The sequence below is a fragment of the Halichoerus grypus genome, chromosome 13, assembly GCF_964656455.1.
Source record: "Halichoerus grypus chromosome 13, mHalGry1.hap1.1, whole genome shotgun sequence".
NCBI lineage: Eukaryota > Metazoa > Chordata > Mammalia > Carnivora > Phocidae > Halichoerus > Halichoerus grypus.
In genome coordinates this window covers 61,661,571-61,687,151 of record NC_135724.1, presented here as the reverse complement: position 1 = coordinate 61,687,151, position 25,581 = coordinate 61,661,571, and the positions used below count along the sequence as shown (strand labels likewise).

At 40.4% G+C, this 25,581-nt stretch overlaps 1 protein-coding gene across 2 annotated transcripts in view; it reads right to left on the bottom strand.

The window, feature by feature from the left end:
• NAPG (NSF attachment protein gamma) overlaps positions 1–25,323 on the bottom strand; it is a 29,506-nt gene extending 4,183 nt beyond the window's left edge. For both annotated transcript variants that reach the window (XR_013443386.1, XM_036092469.2), the window contains exons 1-9: positions 25,119–25,323; positions 15,164–15,231; positions 13,094–13,178; positions 12,327–12,344; positions 11,643–11,673; positions 7,805–7,914; positions 7,626–7,692; positions 7,275–7,345; positions 1,789–1,867 (exon numbers count right to left, since the gene is read on the bottom strand). Coding sequence is in view for 1 of the 2 variants with exons in the window: in XM_036092469.2 (XP_035948362.1) it covers positions 1,789–1,867; positions 7,275–7,345; positions 7,626–7,692; positions 7,805–7,914; positions 11,643–11,673; positions 12,327–12,344; positions 13,094–13,178; positions 15,164–15,231; positions 25,119–25,174 (585 nt within the window). In the remaining variant the exon portion in view is untranslated. The remainder of the gene's footprint in view (positions 1–1,788; positions 1,868–7,274; positions 7,346–7,625; positions 7,693–7,804; positions 7,915–11,642; positions 11,674–12,326; positions 12,345–13,093; positions 13,179–15,163; positions 15,232–25,118) is intronic.
• Positions 25,324–25,581: the final 258 nt, after the last annotated feature.

Here is a 25,581-nt window from a genome sequence, read left to right as displayed (position 1 = left end):
CCAAACTGACATCTATTTATTAGTAAAGTCAATTTCCTGACATCTGGAATTTAATTTTTCGAGTCTTGGCTTGCCTACAGAGATTGATAAATTCTTAGTAACTTCCACGGGACATGCGAGGGAGAATACCCTGCGGCAAGCACTATATCCCAAACGCTACTGTGCACAGAAACCACTCCAGGTCCTGTTAAATGAAGACTGATTTAGCGGGGTCCAAGGCAAGCCTGAGACTCTGCTCCCAGGTGGTCCCGATACTGCCAGTCTGAGGACCACACTGAATAACACAACTTGGAACACAAGCACCACACGTTGTAAAAAAAAAAAAAGTCTCGTAACTAACTATATAGGTTTAATCTTGAAAAGGGAAATCTTGAAGCAGGACCCATGACTCCACAATACTTTGGAATTCTTAAATACTAGGAAAAAGGTGAATGAACAAAAACTTTAGATAATAGGAACAATACTATTTATATGCCAACAAAGGCATTAATAAGACCAAAGATGTGACTGATAAGATCTTATTGGCAAACAGCTCTTCAAAAAGTGTTTTTCCATCTTTTTTATTTTTCAGAGGACTTTTATTGATCTGTCCTTAAGTTCACTAATCTTTTATCATCTCCATCATCAGATTAAGTTCATCCAGTATTTTACTGCAGACTTTTGCTTTTTCAGTTCCAAAATTCTCATTTAGTTCATTTTTAGTTTATATTTAAAACATAATAAAACAAAAACACAGTTCTTTTGTCCATTCATCTGTTTACCTTTGCACCTCATGGAATAGTTAAGATAGCGGCTTCAAAGTCGTGACCTGGTAATTTCCACATCTGGGTCATCTCTGGATTGGCACCGGTTGTCTTCTCTTGGGAACTGGTCCTATCTTCCTGACTTCCTATGTTGAGTGCTTTGGGACTGGATCCTGGACGCTGTGGGTGTTCTGCTGCGTAGACGCTCCTATATTCTCAGGAGAGTGTGAAGGCTTTCAGCGGGCACTGCAGCAGTCAGGCTCAGACGCATGGTCTGTCCGCATGTGGTGGGCAGTGGCTCTAGTCTTCAGTGCCTCTGCCCCTGCTGCGGCTCGGCCCCAAGAGCCCTGCCAGGGCGCTGTGCATCCTGGGCGGCGATCAAACCTTACTGCAGCTCTCAAAGCCTACGCTCTGCTGCTCTGGGTCTGTCCACCACACGCAGAGCTGGAGGATAACCCCAGGCGCCCGCTCACACCCACACTCGGGATTCCTGGGTTTTTCTCCTTGCTCCTAGCTCATTGTCCTAGCTCCTCTGACCAAAGAGACTCAGGCTCTTGGGGTGTTTTATCTGCTGCACCACTCTCATAGCTGCTGCTCCATGACTAGGGCTCACCCTCAGAGCAAAGCCAGGGGAGAAACAAGAAGAAGACAATGGGGCTGCCTTTCCCAGTCCCTCCAGTTAGAAACTTCGGATAGATGGGTTCCTTGGGCGTTTTAGGTGCTGCAGCGTCTGCTGCCCAGCTCCATGACTGGGGGCTTCTCTCAAGCAAGGGCCACAAGAGAAACAGGGACACCCACTCCCACACCAGCTGCTTCTCCAAGTGCTCACTCCTCTTGCTCTTATTTTTCAGAGTTCAGCAGTTTTTGTATTTTGTCAAGAAGTTTTAGTTGTAATCAGCAGGAAAGATAGGCTATAGTGGGTTTACTCCATCTTGGTCAAAATTATTTTTTAAAATATCCATTGAATGCACTCTTATGTACATAGTTACACCAATATGAAAAATTAACAAATATAAAGCCAAAAATAAGCACTTTCAAAACATACCTTGTAACAAGTTGGATAATTCTCAATCTCCTTATAAATATTTTTTTCTTTCTGAATAGAAAGTGCTGCCTCATCAAACCTAAAGACAAAACAAAGAAATGTCAAATAAGGCAGCCCTAAATGATCTAAAGCAGAGATCACTTTTCTATTTGATATTATAGATTCTAGCAAAAGAAAGAAGGCATCAGGCATATTTAACAATTGCTCTACAACAAAGTTTCCATGAGCTCCGCACATCTGGCTTATCTTTCAAACTCTTTGATTTGCCCATTCATGCATCAAGCAGACAGACAAAAAGCAGAAGAACTTAAGGATAGGTTACTTCAAACGGAGTTTAAGTCTGGTAAAGATCATCCATTAATGAGTATCTAACCAATTCAACAAACTGCTCTGCAAGCTTTTGTGAAAAGCATTAGAAAAGCCCCGATTTAATCATCCCAGAGTTCTTTCCTTCCACTAAAGCCATCCAGACACCCCCAGAGCACCTCCTGCCTGCTGGAGAATTCCCTCCCCCACTCCGTCCTCACTACCATATTCCCCACTGCTGCCTCAGTGAGCCAAAGACAACGTCCTTCCTGCCAACTCTCACCCATTTTCCTTTTCTTCCATCCCACTCAGGTGGCAGGATGAAGAGGAAAGGCATTGCTAACACTGTTCCCCCAATCCTCCAAAGCCCTAACCCTTCCCCTCCCCCAGCCTCAAGCCCAGCACGCCCTAAGCAGCTCCTCACCTCTTCAGATAGGTGCATCGTGCCCCTGTCCTGGGACTCTCTTCCTGGCATCTAACCTGTGTCTAAAGGAAGTGTGCAGGCCTCACCCATCTCTCTCACCTCAAAAGCCAAAATGGCAAGCAGTCTGCATGTTAGGATGCAGTGGGGGAAAAAGCTGTTTCATAACCCAAATTAAAATATAAAAATGTTATACTATACTTTTCTGTATGTTAACAATTATCTTTTAAAAAGATCTGTGCACGTGCATACACACACAGTATGGCTTGTTTTAACTCATATGAATTAAATTGAATTTTTGTGGGCCATGCCCTGGCTTACTACCTTATACAATAAGGCTCATTGGAGAAATGCATTCTGAATTTCCAAAGATCAACTTGCTAAATTCTGGGAACAAAGCCAGTTTATAAATTGGGCACAGAAGCAGACTTCTAAGATTGTTCCCCAAGATTCTTGCTCCTCATATACACTCCTTGTATAGTCTCCTCTTGAATGTGGGCACAACCTCTGAATATGATGGAACTCACTCCTGTGAGGATACTAATCAACTGACTGAAGTGAAACAGAATGTGTGGATGGGTCTTACCTAATCAATGAGCACTTGAAAGATCAGAGATTGAAAGTCAAGAGAGACGTGCTCTCACTAACCTTGAAAAAGCAGCGAACTACCATCTTATAAACTGTCCAGTGGGCACAAGCCAAGGAACTACAGGCCACAGCACCTCTAGAGCTGAGAACTGCCCCTAGCCAATAGCTAACAAGAAAACATGGGTGTGCATCCTAGAGCTGCAAGGAAAGAATCCTGCCAACAACCAGTGAGCCTAGAATGAGATCGCAGTCATACCAGACACCTGAGTCTAGCCTGGTGAGACCCTGAGCACAGGATTCAGCTACACTGCGCCTGGACTTCTAACCTACAGACCTGTGAGACAGTAAGTGATGTTGTTTTAAGCTGTTGGGTTTGTTTGTGGTTGTCATATAGAAAAGGAAATTAATATGGGAGATTTTATCTATCTGTATCATTTGTAATTATGACCATGAGCTTAGCCCAGACTCTATTTATCAAAAACATTACACCAGAACATTCGGTGACCATAACATCCACATTATATCATTCTAGTAGGAATTTTAATGTTTTAAGGTTTTCACATATTTAACTATAAAGGCTGCATTCTTCCCACATGACGTATTTCCTTGGCATAAAAATAGCATTTCCATGTGCTAAAAGCTAGCTAGCAAAACAGCCATCTAAGAGAAATACTGTGTATTTATATGTAATCAAAAAAATCGATCAACTTGGCTAATAGTCCATGAAATTGACACATAAAGCCAATTGTTTTCAACTGCATCCAGGAAATTACTCATAAGTTATTATAATGAAACCCAGAGGTAATTCTTGATAGTCCTAACAAAATAAAATGCATTTGGTTTTGCTAAAAAGAGAATAAATAGTTTTTATCTTCCTGTAATTCAAAAATAAAATAAAATGTATGCCCCACGAAAATTATGTGCATACAACAGTAAATTGTCATAGGACTTCACTCAACCCAGCTTTCAATGGTCATCTTCCTCACCATGATTCAAAACTCCTCCTCTGGCCCCAACTGCCTCCTGAAGTCCAGAACATATTTTTAACTACCTACAAAATTTTTCAACCAATTCATCATATTGCCAACTAAGCTTATCACCCCAATAAACCTTGGCACCAAAATGGACAGGACAAAATTATGCGAGACAGAGACCTAGTGATTATGCTTAACTACTAGTACCTACTCCACAAACACATACCCAGGCCTCCCTGAGTTTAGAATGTAATGACTGTCTCACTCAACTGGTAAGAGTCTGAGAGCCTTAGAAGTGGGGAGTCAGGTGGGAGTGGGGGGGTGGTTAAATGACAGAGAAGTCAGATTCTCCTCCTTGTTGGGAATCATGACAAAGCTCTGGAAAGCTCTGGATTTGGTTCACTGAGTGCCAACCACACAGTGTTGCCAACCAGCTCAGCTGCCACAGAACTTCTCTGGAAGGCAGAGGAATGTATGTCTCCCTGCTAAGTCAGATCAACTGGAAAGGCCTTTTCCAGGAGGGAACAAAGGCACTGGTGTGGGACTGATTTAAGGCCTCACAGATGCAACCTAATTAACTCTGACTCACTTTTGAATTACGTGTCTCCAGAAATGGGGGAAGAGCAGGAGACTAATACAAACATATTACATAGATTATTTAATTTTGCTATACTAAGATATAAACTATTGTTAAGTTAGGATTAAGTGTTACTGTAAAAATATCGGCATATTATTTTAATGTAACAAACATAAAACTTAAAATTGCATGTTATACCCTATTAGATGTTATTTTTATAAACATACAAAATTATTATTTTCTTTTAGACAAATGGCAGCCCCAATTCAGATTATAATGAAAATATATATTCAAAATATTCAAATATCACATAAATTTTCCCAGCTATCTTTCTATTAATAAAAATCCTCCAGGTTTTTCTCACCCTGCACTACGAAAATTCACCGATGGCACTACTGTGACAGCTGACTTTTAATTTTTTCATGCTATCCATACGCAGTGGTAGTTTTCAAATACCAAATTCCTTAACACTCCTGAATAAATTTAAATCAATTTTTGTATCATTATAGAACTTAAATTATTTCCATAAAATTTTTGTTTAAAACACTGCATGAAATACTATCAATTTTCCAATGCCTTTTTACTAAAAAGAAAGAAAAAAGCAATAAAACAAAGTAAATAAAAGATGTACCGGTTGCCCTAGATGTATAAATGTCCACCTTTCTAGCATCTCCATACCACTCTCCATGACTGTGAAGAAAACTTGGTATTTGTTCTAGAATAACGGTTCTCATTACACATGTCACAACCAACCAGTAACTTCTGCGAATGATAGTGGCTACCACTCCACGGTGGAGCTTTCCAGAGGAACATGCCTATGTAGCTGGAAAACGCTGCATAGCTGCCCTCCTGGGGAGGTCCTGGCCCACTCCTCCCCTTTGCTACTCCAGCTACAAGCCAGCTTTAGATAATCTCAGTCTGGAAAACAGAAGGGGAGCAGATGCGAAAGCAGAAAGACCCTAGGGAAGCTGAAGCAGAGCCCATGCCTACATAGAGAGGGGTGCTTACTCTCTGCCCCTACCTCCAACTTCCGCTTCTTAGGCCTTCAGTGGTTAAGAAGCCTCGGGCCCTAAGAAAGCACTGGGGGCCCTGGGGGAGGACTGTTAGGGGAGTGGATGAGAAAAGGAGGTGAAAGTATGCCAGAACATGCCTGTCTGCCCTAGAATGATAGAGCCCAGAGTGCCATTCCCTGTTTCTACAAGTGCGAGGCCCTGCTCAAAGGGTCAGACTCTAGGTACTGTCTTATAGTTCAGCTCTTTGGAAACACCTGGGACTATCACCACAAACAGCTCTGGTTCTGTAAGAAGCCCTTCCAGGGGGCACCTGGGTGGCTCAGTTAGTTAAGCATCTGCCTTCAGCTCAGGTCATGATCTGCGGGGTCCTGGGATTGAGCCCCACGTCGGGCTCTCTGCTCAGCAGGGAGCCTGCTTCCCCCTCTCCTCCTCGCTCATTCTCTCTCTCTCTCAAATAAATAAATAAAATCTTAAAAAAAAAATTAATAAAAGAAACACTTTCATGAACTAACCTGAACTTACTATACCACCATTTATAAGTTGAGAATTGCCAGAGTTAGCACTCCAGGTGTTTGCATTTCTAGGAAGCCAAGAGAATTAAGAAAAATAAAGGTAATGACCCAAGGCTGATATGTATAAATTAAATTCTGCCTCATGGCTTAATACAAAAGTCCTAATTTAAAAACAAAATAAAAATACTATTCCATTTAGACCAACAAAAAAACCGAATCAGTGAAAGAAGGTCTTATGCAGTAGTCCATCTAAATACCAACATGCAAGTGTTATTAATTCTTTTATTTATTCTGATGCTACTTTAAGCCTGTTTGAATTATATTTTAGAATCCGTAGTCTCCATGAAGACATTAAATTCAATCTCAGAAAGGGGTCAAAAGATTCTTTAGTCATTTGTTTTTTGGTTCCTTCACAAAATTATCTTGCGTCTTTTCTATCACTGGGGAACTAGGGGCAAATTTTAATGAAAAGATCTATCTTCAGACTTGTAGTTTTCTAAATGTGTTTACCTTAAATACTACTAAACAACATCTTGGCAAACAGAATCTCATTAATGACAGAAAATGTTTACTAAGCTTAAATTAAGGTAAAGTAAAAAACAAAGGAAAAGCCAATAGGATTCTAGGTTTCTGGGGTCCATCTATTTATGCCATAAGTCAAATGTTCAAAGGATGAAAAACAAATACCAAATACCCTATTTAATGACACTATTTGGCAAGAACCTATCAATTTTCATGGGTGAGCACTTAGGGTATCTTGTTATTTACACAGATATTTCTCCTCAAGAAAAACACATTATAACCTAACCAAATAATGTATCAAGAAAACTGCTCTCTCATGCTGCTGAGCCAGGTTTTAACCAATAAAAGCACAAGGCATGATACATTTCGGCATCGGTTTAGAAAAACAGCAAATCTTTTGATATTTAATTCAGTATTCCATCTTGTAGACATCACTCTTTCTACTAGGCATCCTGGTATGCCTATGTCTTACACCAAAAAGATTAATAAGCCATTCCCCAAATTACTTCACAGTTCCAAATGTGGACTGGAGGTTTACCTGGATCCACAGGAACACAGTTCTGGAAATCTTACCTGCGTCCTCGTACCAACAGTCTGGAGGCTTTTCCTAGTAATTCAACTGCCTGTCGTAACCGTTCCTCATTCTGAAGGAATCAAAGAAAAGAGACTATTGGCTGCTTTAATCTAGGAGTCTTTTTTTCCTCCCAATAGTTATTTGATAAACAAGTAACAGCACTTGATCAAGGTGGCAGGGGGGAAATACCAAAGCTGTTAATCCATTTTATTAACTAGTAAGAAAATACAGTTCAACTGTGAGCACAGAAAAATTTTAAAAAGCAGTCACTGCATTTCTCTATTTTCCTAAGGCTATGGATCTAAACATTCTAAGTATACTTAAAGGGAAAAAATCAAATTCAAACTTACTTCAAACACATTTGCTGTCTGTTGATATAACTGTACAGCCTTTTCTGGATCTACGTTTTCTATAAGCCTATATTAGACAAGAAGATGGGACGTATATGAGCAATAGAAAACCTGTTTTTCAAAGGACTTCATTAAGACAGCCCGCCAGCGGCCCCCCGCAGCGAGCCGTGCGCACTCACTTGCCGGCGCGCTCCAGCGCCATGGCTGCTGTGTCGGGCGTGCCGTTCTCTAGGTACATCGTGCTGGCTTTCTCAATCAGCTGAACGGCCTCAGGGAGTTTCTGCATCTCCTTCAGGCAAAGCATCCAGCACAGATCAGTAAGTGCATCAACTTACATGCAGAATTAACAATCTGAAAATCATTTTATTCCTAATTCATGAAGGTAGATGATTCAAAATGTTATACAACAACAAATACATTTAAGACAAAATGCCTTCATATGGTTATTCTTCCCCATCAAGCTTCTTTTAGCTAAACTAAAAAGGTATCAGTTAAGTTCTACACAGAGTTCATCACCACTTTAGAGTTTCAGAAAAACTTTACAAATGGTTGAACCCAAAATGCTTGCTCTTAACTGTTTTCTAAGATTTATAAATTCTTTGAGCATTTACTGAGTCCCTACTACAAATGAAGCCTATGCCAAAGGCTGCGAACCGGCAGCTCAAGGGCTACACCTCATTTCCAACTGCATCTTGCTTCAGTAGTTTTAAATCAGATCCTTTTACAAAGGTTCTGTTCTATGGCTTTTCTATGGATCACAAGCTGTGGCATCAGCGGGCTCAGGTTCCCACATGGCAAAAATGGGTTGGGGCTGTCAGCAGCTGTCCCTGGAGGCACGGTGCCTCCTGGCAGTGGCCGCATTTCTCCCCACTCCTGGCTGCCCTCCACACCTGGGCACGCCAGTCACTCCCCACGCCCTGAGCTCATCTGAGTCTGCAGCCCTCTTCCAAGACGAGTGCCACCAACACATGAACTCTGTGTCTTACTATGAAATCATAGGTCTCAGCATCCTGTGGTCCTTGTATCTATTATCACCAAATCAAAACTCTTCTTAAAAAAGGAACAAAAGTCATTTAAAAGCTAGACATAAAGTTTACAGACATTTTCTACTTAGGGTTGCCATAGTAGATCTTGAAGTAGGCTCCATGCTGACAGCTCCAGGGTTGTTTTCAAGTCTGACTATTCAGTCCCTCACTGAATTGACAAATTCTTTAGGATACCAAACTTGCTGGTCTCATTCTTACTAACTTCCACATAAAACTTTTTTATTATTTAGCTATGGAGTAAAAACGGATGGGCTGCCTTCTTAAAAGTTACACTATTTTATATTCTTCCCCATGGTCTTGTAGCATGCCAAAATCATCAAGAAGAAAATAAAAATATGCCTATTTTAGTGGTTTGTGTGCCTTAGTCACCTTCCCGTTTCTGTGGAGCAAACAGGATACGAAATCTTTTTTTTTTTTTTCAAGATTTTATTTATTTGCGAGCAAGCGAGAGAGAGAGAGAGAGAGTGAGAGAGAGAGAGTGCGCGCATGAGCAGGGGGGAGGGGCAGAGGAGAGGGAGAAGCAGACTCCCTGCCGAGCAGGGAGCCAGATGCTGGACTAGACCCCAGGACACTGGGATCATGACCTGAGCTGAAGGTAGACGCCTAACAGACTGAGCCACCCAGGCGCCCCCAGATTATGAAATCTAACAGCTGTAAAATGACAGAGCCAGAGGTTGCTCCAACAAGCGGTGTCTTCCACTCTGCTTCCTTCTACATACTATAACTTCCTAAAGCCTTGTTGGGGGATGAATATGAAGGTCTGTATGACAATCTGATGGAAATCTGAACCCACAGAATTAACACTGGGCCTCGTAGCTCAGGACCCCTAATGCCGTTGAGGACTGTCTAAAGGCATTTAATTTAAATACAAGAGCATGCCAGAAAGCATTTTCTCTTGTCTTTTCCCCTATCCACTAGGTTTATTTTTCCTTCATTCAAAGTAGTACCTTCAAATCCTCAAATTAAACAGATACTAAAGCAACGGAAATTATGTCTAAATAATATCTTTTGATGAAGACTCAAGTCTTAGCACAGCTGTTAGAATATAAACTGAAGCTGTGAGGATTATATATTATAGTGTTCTAGCATTTTTGTACTTTAAAGGAATGTATCCTAATAATAGGCACAAAGTACACCAAAATGACAAGAGCCATCTGGGAGCTTCCTAGTTCTCAGGGGAACTGGGACAACAGAAGGTCAGGGCAGATAACCTGGCTCCTTCAGCTATAAAAAAAATTCTATTTGCTAAGAAATGGCTGCTGATAACCTGACCTGCATCACCTAATATCAATCTCGTTGCACATTTGTTTTATCTAGAAAAGCTTTATTCCAGTGGCTATGTAACAGCTTCTTATAAGGAAACATCATAATTTAAATATTTTATTATTAAAAATTTAGGTAATTGCTATCTTTGTTAAGCAATATGCAATAAACATTTTTACACATAAATCTTTGCTATCTATTTCTTTAAGAGAGTCACAAAATTGGAATTCCTGGCTATGAAAATTCTTAAAGCTGTTGATATGCATTATGAAAGTAATTTTTTAAATGACAGTAGAAAATCTGCATTAAAAAGCTAAATGTAAAGTGTAGGATAACTGTGTATAGAGCATTTTCTCAATTTGTGTGTGTATATAAGTGAAAATGTATGTGCATAGAAAAATAACTAGGAAAAAAAAACCTAAATACATTACTAACATTTTTTGGTCTTTCCAGTTTCTACGTGTTCTATAATGAGCATGTACTCACTTAAAAAAATCAGCAAGATTATAAAAGTCACAGAAATTTTAAAAAAACACAAGTTTTACTAAAGTGTGAGTTCTTAGGGGCGCCTGGGTGGCTCAGTCGTTAAGCGTCTGCTTTCGGCTCAGGTCGTGATCCCGGGGTCCTGGGATTGAGCCCCGCATCGGGCTCCCTGCTCGGTGGGAGGCCTGCTTCTCCCTCTCCCACTCCCCCTGCTTGTGTTCCCTCTCTCGCTGTCTCTCTCTGTCAAATAAATAAATAAAATCTTTAAAAAAAAAAAAAAAAAATAGTGAGTTTTTGTTTTTGTTTTTTTAAAGATTTTATTTATTTATTTGACAGAGAGAGACACAACAAGAAAGGGAACACAAAAAAAAAAAAAAAAAAAGAAAGGGAACACAAGCAGGGGGAGTGGGAGAGGGAGAAGCAGGCCTCCCACTGAGCAGGGAGCCCGATGCGGGGCTTGATCCCAGGACCCCAGGATCATGACCTGAGCCGAAGGCAGACGCTTAACGACTGAGCCACCCAGGCGCCCCTAAAGTGTGAGTTCTTAAAACAAAGCTTTATAATAAATAATTCAAACAGCTTTTACTACATTAGGGAACATAAAAATGAAAGGAAATGTTCAATTTCAATTGCTACTTGGCATACTTTGAGAGTGAATGTCAAAGTGTCATAAAGTACATGTTTTTTTCTTACCACAACAGGATATTAATTTCCAGCCTGCTTTTAAGAGGCAGAAATATGAAAAGTGGCTCAGACACATGAGCCAATCTATTCTATTCAATAAGAATCAGAATTAAATAGCAATAGCCTAGGTCTAAGGTTCTCTTCAATGCCAACTTTTAAAAAACAAGCAAAAATCTCTTCTTTCTATAACCCAAAGGTAGTAAAAAATACATATACTTGTAAATTTTTACTACATTAAAATGTCCTGAAGTTCTCAGAAGTAGGGAAATCTCTCACACAGCTTTTTGTCTAGCAACACTCTCCTGGTTACAGAGCTTAGAAACATGTTGTTCAATACAGTCTTAAATTTCACCTTTAAAACTCCCTATCTTAAGACACATACAATGTACCCTTGGGTCCAATTAGCATTACTTTGGATAAGAAATCTTAGCACCTCTTGCCTTACAGCTAGGAGACTTTTCAACCTCCACACAAATTTACTTTAACACCTTGTAGTTATTAATTCATTTTACCTACAGAACAGTTATGGCACATTACTGACCTTCAGCATCATGCCAGCTTGCTCATAAGCTCTGCAAAGAGAATATAATTTCTCAGATGAGATGTTAATGAAATAAGGGGGAGGAGAAACTTTCTACCACAGATATGAGAAATTATGTCAATTAAAACTGGCTCAGGCACTACATATTGCTTTAGCTTTTAATAACACATTTTTTTTTCCTTTTTATTTTTGTGGGCAATAATGCCTTGGAAACAACAGACATCTGAGCTAAAGGGATTTTATTTTGCACATGCAAAATTAAGTAAAACTCAGGTTAAAGGACTTTCTATGTGACAAATCTAACAAGTTTTGAAACAAGTAAATACTCTCCACAAAAGCAGGAGAAAGACCATTTCTCTCCTCAAGTACTATTAACTATCAAAGAAAGAGGGAAAAAAAAAAAGATTCTAACTTACTTGTTTTTTCATAGGTTATTGAAGAAAATTGTCCTAAAAATATTTGGTAAATTGAATGTAAACACTGTATAACTTAGTTAGGAGTGACTTAGTTTCTAAGGGTCAGGTAAAGACCGAAACAAATGGAAATGATGATTTTATTTAAATCAATACAAAATAATTCACTATTTATGGATTTGTAACTTAGGAAAAATTTACTGACCTATGGAAAAACAACATTTAAAACATAATCTCCAAATACATGAAAACATGGAAAATATTTACTTACTTGGCAGCATGAAAAAGACTGAATGGATGTAACAAAGTCAAAATTAAGGAAAAAAACCGAATCTGCTATTTAAAAAACAATGTCAACTGCCCTAGTTCGTTCCAAAAGACAAATTTTACAAACAGATGAAGCAATCATTTTATGCCTGTTGCTGTCTCTCACAACTACATAATTCACAAAAACACTGACAAAACACTACATAGATTTTTAAGCTATTTCCACTGCCCGTTAATCTGAAAAGTGTCACTGCAATGCAAAGTTATTTACAACCATAATTTGAAAATGAGATAAAACAGACATCTTTTACTTAGTAAGTTTTAAAATACCTCAGGAAAATTTATTGTTTTAAACTACTTAAAACTAAAGGGTAAACTAAACTACTTAAAAATCTTTTTCCAAATACCTAAGAAAGACTATATTTTAAAAATATTTACTGAGCAGTTTATACATTTCTAATACCCGCGCGACTGCTTCATTCTTCAGCACCTGTGCATTTCCCTCACTTCATCCCAAGGAAAATCAGCATCAAGCAAATGCAGAAACAACAGAAATAAACTCTCAAATACAGCTCTGCAAAACAGTGTGAACCTTATGATTAAAAGTCTCTGTAAATGCTCCTTTGGAGTCTAAAAATACAGATTTTTTCTAATCATTTTCTAATTTAATAGCATCGTAGTCCACATGTAGCAAATTTATAAAAGAAAATAATGAGTTGCTGTCCAAATCATCAAATTGTGGAATTTCTTTGTAAAGGTTGAAAAAGATACGCCCTGTTATTCTCATGGGCAACAGCTTCTCTCAGGCAGGCATCTTTTGCTTGCTCAAATTGTTTGGCATTTTTAAAAGCAACAGCTGAAATAGAACAACAACAACAAAAAACAGACTTTCTAATCCATTGTTAAAAAAACTTCAAATGAATCATTACCAAAATCTGCATCATGGGGGAAGCATTAGAAAATATCCTTATTTTAATCAAATACGTAAGAAATTTTATACAATGCTACTTTTTTCTAAGGAATTTTCTTACAACCTTTTTGATTACCAATAACTTAGAAGTATTTTCAAAAGTTTAGTGTTCTGTTTTGTTAAATCGTAGACTACTGGCAATAAATCAGTGCCAGTTCCACTCAAAACCAAGTCTTTTTAACAGCAGCACCTAAGCTTTGAAAAACTAAGATCGCATCAGTCAAACCAATACTCCCAAATAACAGGTCCCGTCACAAAAGACACTACCTTACTTCACCAGTTTTACATTTAATAATAAAGACAGTACTTTAGTTACAGTTTATTCCATCTTTTAAATTATTGAGAAACGGAAGACCAATAAACACATTCAACATTTGTACAACGAACCCTCCTTTTGGCACAATCTTGAAATAAATGTCTAAAACATTAATAATGCATTTCTTTTAAATAAAGCTTTTAAATTGTTTGGTAGGTTTCTATGAAAATGACATCTCCACTGTCCAAAGAGCTAAAATATATTGCTCACTGTTGTAAAAGTGTGATCATCAGAGCAAAACAATAAGAAGTGGCCCTAAAATAGGATCTTCCAGATTTTGGGAAACTTGCCAAGGGTTCTTTACAAATAAGTAAAAAAGGACACTTAAAAAAAAAAATTTTTGGTTAAAACCAAACTCTTAAAATTCTCTTTAATAAAATATTGAAAATAAATTATTGACCTATTTTCATCCCTGGACTTCCACATTTTGCTTTTTAAAAAATTTACTCTAATGATTAAATATATTTTGCATAACTCCTTAAAGAAAATAAACAAAGGATGATTTAATGGGAAAATATGACCTGAAATATGTATTTGTGACAGCAGCTCCTGGTCTCAGATGCTTATAAAACAAACCTGGGATAAATTTCCCTCACGAGAGTTGCAAAATGTTGTGCCCTCCAGTTACAAAAGCGTTCTTATATAAGGTGTCCACAGAATCCATATGAAGTTTGAACTTTTAATAATTTTCCTTTTAAACAGGACGTATTTGCATAATTCGACAGAGAATTTAGTCAGGATTTAAATAAAAGTGTTGAAGACTCATTAGCTTTCTATTTACCTGATTTCTCTATTCTTTGGTGATATACTGAAACTAAAGTCTATCAAAAGCACATTATGTAGGTGGTCTCTATGTTAGGCTAACAAACGTGATCTGAACTATGACTGAAACACGACTGCAAATGTGTTCAGAGTACTTCAAAAACCGCATTATGCTTTGCATCCAAAATAATTGTGCATATGCTGAAAGTTATCATTCTATAAATAAATGCTAAATTTTTAGTAAGGTCCCTCTCTGTTGCATGTTGCAGATTTTAATCTTACATACAGATAAATTTATTCAAATACTTATATAGCTTAACACGTCACGAACATTTATCAGCATATCTCAAAAGTGCGGTTCTTAAAAAAACACGTGCCAAACAAACACAGGATTTGCAGATCTGCTCAGAATAAGGCTAAATTAAAAAATAAAAAGTTAACAAAGAAAAGTCTTTATTCAATTATAGGAAGTATAATAGAGGCATATGGCAAAAACTCCTGGAAACAGTGTGCACCTGACTAAAGTTCAAGACTATCCAAACAATGCGAAAAACCTGCAGCTATGTACTGCCAACCCTACTCGCCCCTGCTGTCAGGAGAGAGCTGCAGGTCACTGGATCTCTAACTCAGCCCTCAACACATCTGAAAATAACAAGTGGGAAAAAAACAAGGGCTTGGGCAGGTTTGTTTAATTATTAAAATCTCACAGAAAGCATTAAGTGTAAGTATTTTGCAGAGATGAAGTTATCAGCCTATGTTAAGACCACATATTGGAGTCACACATCACACATACCTGCTTTTCCATATTCAGAAGCAGCACTGTCATAATCTGGTTTCCATTTTAAAAAACCAGTTTTCAGGCTAAAATGAAAAGAAGACACATTTAACAGAAGTTCCCAACCACATTTATAAGTCAGAATCCTGCTTTAATGGCTTTGTAGGTGATTAAAAAAAGACACTGGGTACAAAGTCCCCATCTCACCCACCTCCACCCAAATTTATTTACAATGAAATACAACCTCACCATTTTCCCTCTATCACAGACGTGGTTTTCTCGTTTTGATATGTCTGTATAATAGCCAAGTACAGCAGAGATTCTCAGTGCATGGTCCCCAGACCACATTACCAAGAAATGTGCTAGAAATATAAACTCATCTCACCCAGACCTACAGAACCACCAACTCCGGGGTGGCAGCAGCAATCAGGGTATAACAAGCCCTGAGGTGCATTAAAGCTTGAGACCCTCTGAAGCACGGCATCAAGTAAGCAGCTGGATTCGTGAGACTGAAGCTCAGGAGAGGCTAGAGATATTAATTAAGGAGCCACTGGCATACGCCACACCAAGGGCCTAGTTAAGATCTGCCAGGGAGATCTCAGAGAGTGAGCCGAAAGACAACAGAATACAAACATTCAGAGCAATAACCAGGTTGAGAATTAGCCACCAGTGAACAGGAAGGATAGCCAGAAAATGAGGATGTTGTAAGAACAACAGAAGCTGCTTTCTAGGATCACTACTGGTTTCTCAGATGTCAAAGCAAAGGTCCATCAATTTTCAGTCCTTACCTTACTTGCCCTTTCTTCAATATCTTATTTTATTTCTTTTTTAAGTAATTTCAGACTTTCAGGTTAAAATAACTCAGTGACTGATTGGCGAAAAAAAGATGGCGGAGGAGTAGGGGACCCTATTCCAACTGGTCCCCAGAATTGAGCTGGATATCTACCAGACCATTCTGAGCACCCATGAAATCAGCCTGAGATGTAAGAAGATCTGGATCTCTACAAACAGAATATCGCGGGGGATTGGTTTCAAGGTACGAAGCGGGGAGCTGTGATTCTGCGGGCAGATATCGGAGGATGAACGACAGCGGAAGGGAGCCTGGCCGTGGAGATCCTACACCGCCGGTGAGCGACAGCCTCCCGCACTGGGGACGGGGCACAGAATCGCAGACCGGTAGCAACGGGAAAAGGACTTTAGGGCAGCCCCCGGGGTGGAAACCCGGAGCAGTGGGGTCGTACGTGCAAACTGGGAGCAGCTGGCGGTTTTAGAAGCACAAAGGGCAGAGACGTGACCCGACCTGGAGGCAGGACTGGGGGTGCTGAAGAGGGGCACACAACCCAGGACCCTGCAGTTTATAGCAGCACAGACGGAAACGGAGAGACTATGGCTGGAGAACTCAGTGAAGAACAGACTGCGATCTCTCTGATCTGAGGCAGAGGGTTGGAAACAGTCTCTTCTGCTCTGACTCTCGGGGGAGATGTGGAAAGCTGCCAGAGAACAAAAGCCCCCAAAAAACTGGTTCCCACTGATCTCATCCCCAGCCACAGGGGGGCAGGGCAACTCTGCCCAAACGGGGTTGCCTCAGTAATAGCGCAGCAGGTGCCTCCCCCAGAAGACAGGCTGGGAAAACAAGAGGCCAGCAACCCTGAGGTCCCTAGAAAACAGGTGCATCTTGCTTGGGTTCTGGTCAATAATTTGGACTCTATACATTCCCTCAGCCACCCCTCAACAGAATGACTAGGAGGAGGAACCCCCAAAATAGAAAAGACTCAGAGATTATGACTTATGCACCAGATTTACAAACGGATGCAGATATAACCAAGATGTCGGAGATAGAATTCAGGCTAGCAATTGTGAAGACAATAGCTAGAATGGAGAAATCAATTAATGGCAACATAGAGTCTCTAAGTGAAGAAATGAAAGCTGAATTGGCAAAACTTAAAAATGCTATCAGTGAGATCCAATTTAATCCAGATAATCTAACAGCTAGGGTAAAAGAGGCAGAAGAATGAATTAGTGACCTGGAAGACAATTTAATAGATAAAAAGGGAAAAGAAGAGGCTAGGGAAAAACAACTCAGAATCCATGAAAATAGAATCAGAGAAATAAGTGACACCATGAAGCGTTCCAATGTCAGAATTATTGGAATCCCGGAGGGGGTGGAGAGACAGCGAGGACTGGAAGATACATTTGAGCAAATCATAGCTGAGAACTTCCCGAATCTGGGGAATGAAACAAACATTCATGTCCTAGAAGCAGAGAGGACCCCTCCCAAGATCAAGGAAAACACCCTAGCATGTAATAGTAAAACTCGCAAATCTTAGAACCAAGGAAACCATCTTAAGGGCAGTTAGGGGAAAAGATTCCTTACGTACAGAGGGAGGAACATCAGAATAATGTCAGACCTATCCACAGAGACCTGGCAAGCCAGAAAGGCCTGGCAAGACATATTCAGGGTACTAAATGAGAGGAACATGCAGCCAAGAATACTTTATCTGGCAAGGCTGTCATTTAGAATAGATGGAGAGATGCAGAACTTCCAAGACCAGCAGAAACTGAAAGAATATCTGACCACTAAGCTGGCCCTGCAAGAAATATTGAGGGGGGTTCTATAAAAGGAGAAAGACCCCAAGAGTGATCTACAACAGAAATTTACAGGGACAATCTATAAAAACAACATCTTCACAGGCAACATGATGACAATTAATTCATATCTTTCAATAATCACTCTCAACGTGAATGGCCTAAATGCTCCCATAAAATGGCACAGGGTTGAAGACTGGATAAAAAGACAGGACCCATCCATATGCTGTCTACAAGAGACTCATTTTGAACCTAAAGATACATCCAGACTGAAAGTGAAGGGATGGAGATCCATCTTCCATGCCAGCAGACCTCAAAAGAAAGCTGGGGTAGCAATTCTTATATCAGACAAATTAGATTTTAAACTAAAGTCTGTAGATAGAGACGTAGAAGAACACTATATCATTCTTAAAGGGTCTATCCAACAAGAAGATCTAACAATTGTAAATATCTATGCCCCCAACATGGGAGCAGCCATATACATAAGCCAACTGTTAACCAAAATAAAAAGTCATACTGATAACAATACATTAATTGTAGGAGGCCTCAATACTCCACTCTCAGCAATGGACAGATCATCTAAGCAGAAAATCAACAAGGAAACAAGAGCTTTGAATGATACATTGGACCAGATGGACCTCATAGATATTTACAGAACATTCCACCCTAAAACAACAGAATACTCATTCTTCTCGAGCGCACATGGAACTTTCTCCAGAATAGACCATATACTGGGTCACAAATCAGGTCTCAACCGATACCAAAAGATTGAGATTATTCCCTGCATATTCTCAGACCACAATGCTCTAAAACTGGAACTCAATCACAAGAAAAAATTTGGCAGAAATTCAAACACTTGGAAGCTAAAGACAACTCTGCTCAAGAATGATTGGGTCAACCAGGAAATCAAAGAAGAACTTAAACAATTCACGGAAATCAATGAGAATGTAAACACATCGGTCCAAAACCTACGGGATACTGCAAAGGCGGTCCTAAGGGGAAAATACATAGCCATCCAAGCCTCACTCAAAAAAAATAGAGAAAAATCCCAAATTCACCAACTAACTCTACACCTTAAAGAACTAGAGAAAAAGCAACAAACGATGCCTAAGCCATGCATTAGAAAAGAAATAATTAAGATTAGAGCAGAGATCAATGAATTAGAAACCAGAAACACAGTAGATCAGATCAACGAAAGTAAAGTTGGTTCTTTGAAAGACTTAATAAGATCGATAAACCACTGGCCAGACTTATCCGAAAGAAAAGAGAAATGACCCCAATTAATAAAATTATGAATGAAAGGGGAGAGATCACGACTAACACCAAGGAAATAGAAACAAGTATTAGAAATTACTATCAACAACTATATGCCAGTAAACTGAGCAATCTGGATGAAATGGAGGCCTTCCTGGAAACCTATAAGCTGCCAAGACTGAAACAGGAAGAAACTGGCAACCTGAATAGGCCAATAACCACTAATGAGATTGAAGCAGTGATCAAAAACCTCCCAAAAAACAAGAGTCCAGGGCCTCATGGATTCTCTGGGGGAATTCTACCAAACATTCAAAGAAGAAATAATACCTATTCTACTGAAGCTGTTTCAAAAAACAGAAACAGAAGGAAAGCTTCCAGACTCATTCTATGAGGCCAGCATTACCTTAATCCCCAAACCAGGCAAAGACCCCATCAAAAAGGAGAATTTCAGACCGATATCCCTGATGAATATGGATTCCAAAATCCTCAACAAAATCCTAGCTAACAGGATCCAACAATACATTAAAAGGATCATCCACCACGACCAAGTGGGATTTATCCCCGGAATGCAAGGGTGGTTCAACATTCGCACATCAATCAATTTGAGAGAACACATTAATAAGAGGAGAGAGAAGAACCATATGGTCCTCTCAATTGATGCAGAAAAAGCATTTGACAACATACAACATCCTTTCCTGATTAAAACTCTTCAGAGTCGAGGGATAGAGGGAACATTCCTCAAGTTCATAAAATCCACCTATGAGAAACCCACAGTGAATATCATCCTCAATGGGGAAAAGCTGAAAGCCTTTCCCTTAAGATCAGGAACACGTCAAGGATGCCTACTCTCGCCACTATTGTTCAACATAGTACTAGAAGTCCTAGCAACAGTCATCAGACAACAAAAAGAAATAAAAGGTATTCAAACTGGCAAAGAAGTCAAACTCTCTCTTTTCACAGATGACATGATCCTTATGTGGAAAACCCAAAAGACTCCATCCCCAAATTCCTAGAACTCATCCAGCAATTCAGTAATGTGGCAGGATACAAAATCAATGCACAGAAATCAGTTGCTTTCTATACACTAACAACGCAACTGTAGAAAGAGAAATTAGAGAAACGATTCCATTTACAATAGCACCAAAAACCGTAAGATACCTCGGAATAAACCTAACCAAAGAGGTAAAGGATCTATACTCTAGCAACTACAAAACACTCATGAAAGAAATTGAAGAAGACACAAAAAGATAGAAAAATATTCCATGCTCATGGATCGGAAAAATAAACATTGTTAAAATGTCTATGCTACCCAGAGCAATCTATACCTTCAATGCCATCCTGATCAAAATTCCAATGACATTTTTCAAAGTGCTGGAACAAACAATCTTAAAATTTGTGTGGAATCAGAAAAGACCCCGAATCGCCAAGGAAATGTTGAAAAACAAAGCTGGGGGCATCACGTTGCCCGATTTCAAGCTATATTACAAAGCTGTGATCACCAAGACAGCATGGTACTGGCACAAAAACAGACATATGGACCAATGGAACAGAATAAAGAACCCAGATATGGACCCTCAACTCCATGATCAAATAATCTTGGACAAAGCAGGAAAAAATATGTAATGGAAAAAATACAGTCTCTTCAATAAATGGTGCTGGGAAAATTGGACAGCCACATGCAGAAGAATGAAACTCGACCATTCTCTAACACCATACACAAAGATAAACTCAAAATGGATAAAAGACCTCAATGTGAGACAGGAATCCATCAAAATCCTAGAGGAGAACATAGGCAGTAACCTCTTTGACATCGGCCACAGCAACTTCTTTCAAGATACATCTCCAAAAGCTAGTGAAACAAAAGCAGAAATGACCTTTGGGGACTTCATCAAGATAAAAATCATCTGCACAGCAAAGGAAACAGTCAACAAAACAAAGAGGCAACCCACAGAATGGGAGAAGATATTTGCAAATGACACTACAGATAAAGGGCTGGTATCCAAGATCTATAAAGAACTTCTCAAATCAACACCCAAAAAACAAATAATCAAGTCAAAAAATGGGCAGAGGATATGCAAAGACACTTCCCTGAAGAAGACATACAAATGGCTAACAGACACATGAAAAAATGTTCATCATCATTAGCCATCAGGGAAATTCAAATCAAAACCACACTGAGATACCACCTTACACCAGTTAGAATGGCAAAAATGGACAGGGAAAGAAAAAACAAATGTTGGAGAGGTTGTGGAGGAAGGGGAAACCTCTTACACTGTTGGTGGGAATGCAAGTTGGTACAGCCATTTTGGAAAACAGTGTGGAGGTTCCTCAGAAAATGAAAAATAGAGCTACCCTATGACCCAGCCATTGCACTCCTGGGTATTTACCCCAAAGACACAGATGTAGTGAAAAGAAGGGCCATATGCACCCCAATGTTCATAGTAGCAATGTCCACAATAGCCAAACTGTGGAAAGAGCCAAAATGCCCTTCAACAGATGAATGGATAAAGAAGATGTGGTCCATATATACAATGGAATATTACTCAGCCATCAGAAAGGATGAATACCCAACTTTTACATCAACATGGATGGGACTGGAGGAGATTATGCTAAGTGAAATAAGTCAAGCAGAGAAAGTCAATTATCATATGGTTTCACTTATTTGTGGACCATAAGGAATAGCATGGAGGACATTAGGAGAAGGAAGGGAAAAATGAAGGGGGGGGGAATCGGAGGAAGAGATGAACCATGAGAGACTATGGACTCTGAGAAACAAACAGGGTTTTAGAGGGGAGGGGGGAAGGGAGATGGGTTAGCCCAGTGATGGGTATTAAGGAGGGCACGTACTGCATGGAGCACTGGGTGTTATACGAAAACAATGGATCGTGGATCACCACATCAAAAACTAATGATGTATTGTATGGTGACTAACATAGTAAAATTAAAAAATAAATAAATAAACTAACTCAGTGACTGTCAAACGTATTGTGTGCGTAAGAATTGCTAAACAAATGCCATCTTAAATTCTAAATTTCAATTATGAAAAGCCTGCTTACATGTAACAGTGTAAGGTACTTCAAAGGAGCACCTTAACTGAAAGACAGGGGAATCCCCAAGAGCCCTGAGAAGTATGCCTTCATTGTGTGACACTTGTGTAAACTGCCCCGAAGCCCTAACTTCTAAGCAAAATTTTTTGCCAATTAAATGCATTTAACAGGGTGCCTGGGTGGTTCATTCAGTTAAGCATCTGCCTTCGGCTCAGGTCATGAGTCCACGGTCCTGGGATGGAGCCCTGCATAGATCTCCCTGCTCAGTGGGGAGCATGCTTCCCCCTCTCCCACTCCACCTCTCTCTCTGTAAAATAAATAAATAAAATCTTTAAAAAAAACTGTATTTAACATTTGTGTTTGCATATATACTAAGATCCAAACGTGTGAGCAATTTTTTAAACTTACCAAGAATATTATTGCTCAGAAAAATAAAATCCTTAAATTGCAGTCTATCTAATCCACAAAACTGGGGAAGTACTGCAATAAGACGAAATTCTAATCCCTCACCCCTACCCCTTATAAGGGGTTCATTATATTCTATATATTAACATAATTTGTTAAATCCCACCCAAAACACAGTACAATCATTCAGTTGTCTAATGTGCTACACATGGAAAGAACTAGAGATTTTAAAATATAGCAAATCATCCCCAGTCAACTAAACACCTCTAATAAGAGAGAAGGCACGCTGGTTAATTTAATGGCTCTACCTGTTAGTGTTTTTGGTATTTTGGTCAAGAGTCAATAAGGAAATTCTGTTGAGGCCAACAGATCAATTTCCACAGGACCAAAACCCACAAAACCACCATTTGCTTGAGGGAAATGATTAAAATTACAAAACTATCTGGCAGTATTGAACCATATTATCATTAGAAAACAGAGGAAAAACGCAATCTTCTCTCCTAAGCTCCTGGCCCATTTTTCCTGTCATCTACTGACAACTCTGCCTAGAGGCACTTCAAACATAACACACTCAAGCTGAATCCAGCAACTGCCTGCCCCAGCCCTACCCCACCCATCATGTTCATGCCTCAATATCCCCTATCTTAGCTGAAGGTTTCTCCTCTACTTCATCTCCCAAATTAGAAACCTAAGAGTCAAGCTTTTCCCTCCATATCCAGTCATTAAAACTTACCAATTCTGACAGACGTCGTCCAATCCTGCCTCTTGTATTGTTACTTTATTTTTTTTTAAGATTTTATCTATTTATTTAAGAGAGAGTGAGCATGAGCAGGGGAAGGGGCAGAGGGAGAAGCGGACACCCTGTTCAGCAGGGAGCCAGATGCGGGGCCCAATCCCAGGACCCCAGGATCATGATCTAATTCAAAGGCAGACTTGAGCACTGCAAAAGATCTAACTCTCTCCCACAGGCACCCCTTGTATTGTTACTTTAATTCAGACCCTCATCATGAGTCTACTAACCCTTCATGTGAAGTCCCCTTTCCTGCCTGCCCTCCCCTTCCATTCCCCCCACCTTGAGAATATTAATTCTTCCTTACTTTGTATACCCACTGAAACAACTGCATACCTCTATTCTAACATTTAATATCTTATTTTTACTCATCTGTGGCCTTGTATGCCTGCCTGTGAATTCTAAGCCCCTGAGTAAAGGACCACTTCTGGTTACCTCAATAACCCCAATGGCTGGGTCAGATATATGCTTGCTGAATATGCCAAAGTTCTCACTTTTCTCTCCCACTGTACATTCTCCACTTTGTCACATTTCCTTCGCCAAAAATAAACCTAACTAGGTCCCACTGGTTATATGATCCCTAGAAAAGCTAAGGTTCAGGACCATCTGAAGGGCAGCCCCTACATGGTGGCACCCCAACTTCTCTGCTCTAGCTCATCCCCTGGCACTGCAACTACTCTACATTAACTATTCTCCCCGCATATTTTCAGGCCCATGCACATACAACACGCTGTGCATAGATTCTGTCTCACAGGCTTTGCCTTCTGTCTAAAAAATTCCTTATTTTCCAGGCCCTGCTCAGAAATCACCTCTGGGAAATCTTCCTAAATTTCTCCAGACAGAATAAACTTCTCCCCCCGTGCTACCAAAGCAAAGTTAACACAGCTTTATTATGGTCCTTATTAAACACACTATTCTAATACTTTTATGTTTGCTCCCAGTAAAAAAACGTAAGATTGTTGTCAGCATCTCCCGCACCAAAAGAGCTCCAGTACTTTACAAACTGCCTGGAAGGAGTAATACAGTACAACAGAAAGAACTTGAATTTTTTCCACTATTGAAAACCTGGCGCTGCCGTCTTTCAACTGGGCAGCCTTGGGCAAGTCATCATAAGGCTTGTCCAGGCCTCACCTCCTCTTCTGTTTATCGAAAGTTGTAAAGATCTCGGATCAGGTATGTAAAGCATCTAACACACGGCACCATGTAGACTTTTCATTTTCTGTAATTGCCAGATAAAAATTCGTTGCAGTAATGACACTGAGGAGGAGGGGAGTGTTCAAAGGACTGACTGAGCAGGATCAGTTCAATTCCGCAAATATTTGTTGGGTGCCTACACTTACGTATCAGAAGCTGGGAGACACATAAAATGACTAAGGGAGAGCAAACCCCAGGAACCAGATATTGGGACACGACAAAAGACCCCCGCAGAATTTTCAGAATACATCTGTAGCCCCCTTCCCAACACGAGAATCTTTTAGAGCGCTGGTTCTCAACAAGGCGACCCCCCCCCCCCCCGCCGCCGCAGGGGTCAGTTTTGGTTGTCACGAAGAGGGAAGAGAGGTGCTGCGGGCATCTAGGTAGAGCCCAGGGATGCTACTAAACTACAATGTACAGGGGAGTTTCCTCAACGAATCATCCATTCCGGAGTGCCCAGACCAAAAGCAACAGAGCCTCCAGCCCACAGACCCCAGAAGAGAGCAGGGACGACTTCCGGCAGGGGACCAAGTCTGCTTCCGGAGGTGCAGCAGGCCCCGCCCCGGCACCCAGGCCGCGGAAGCCACCGCCTTCCCGGCTCGCTCTCCCGCGCCCTCCCTCCAACGCCCGGACCAGGCCGGCATGGGGCACGGACCCAGCGCCGGAACAGCGGCCCACGTCTGAGGCTCTCACTCACTATTTCTCTGCTTTGGCGAGGTGCTCCAGCCCCTCATTTATCTTCTGAGCCGCCATCTCGAAGGTCCGGGCCGTGACGTGGAGAAGGAGAGCCCGGCTGAGGCGGCGTGGGAACGCCGAGTGAAAACCGGGACGGCGCCGCAGCCCAGCTGCTACAGGGGCCTGTAGGGCTCAAACCTAATGGTGCAAAGCAGCCTCGGGAGCCGGGAGGGGCGCAGCGCAGACATACACCGCGCAGGCGCAGAGCGCCAGGGTTCGCCTGAGCCGCAGGCGTCTAGCGCAAGTGCAGTGGGCACTGAAGGCCGTGCATTCCTGCATTCATTCAGTAAATATTTATTGAGCACCTAATATGTGCCGGGAACTGTTCCAAGCATCAGGAAATCAGTAGGGAGTACAACAGACAAAAAACTCGCCCTCGTGGAGCCTTGCTTTTCCATTCATGTGAAACACATTGGTGCTATAAT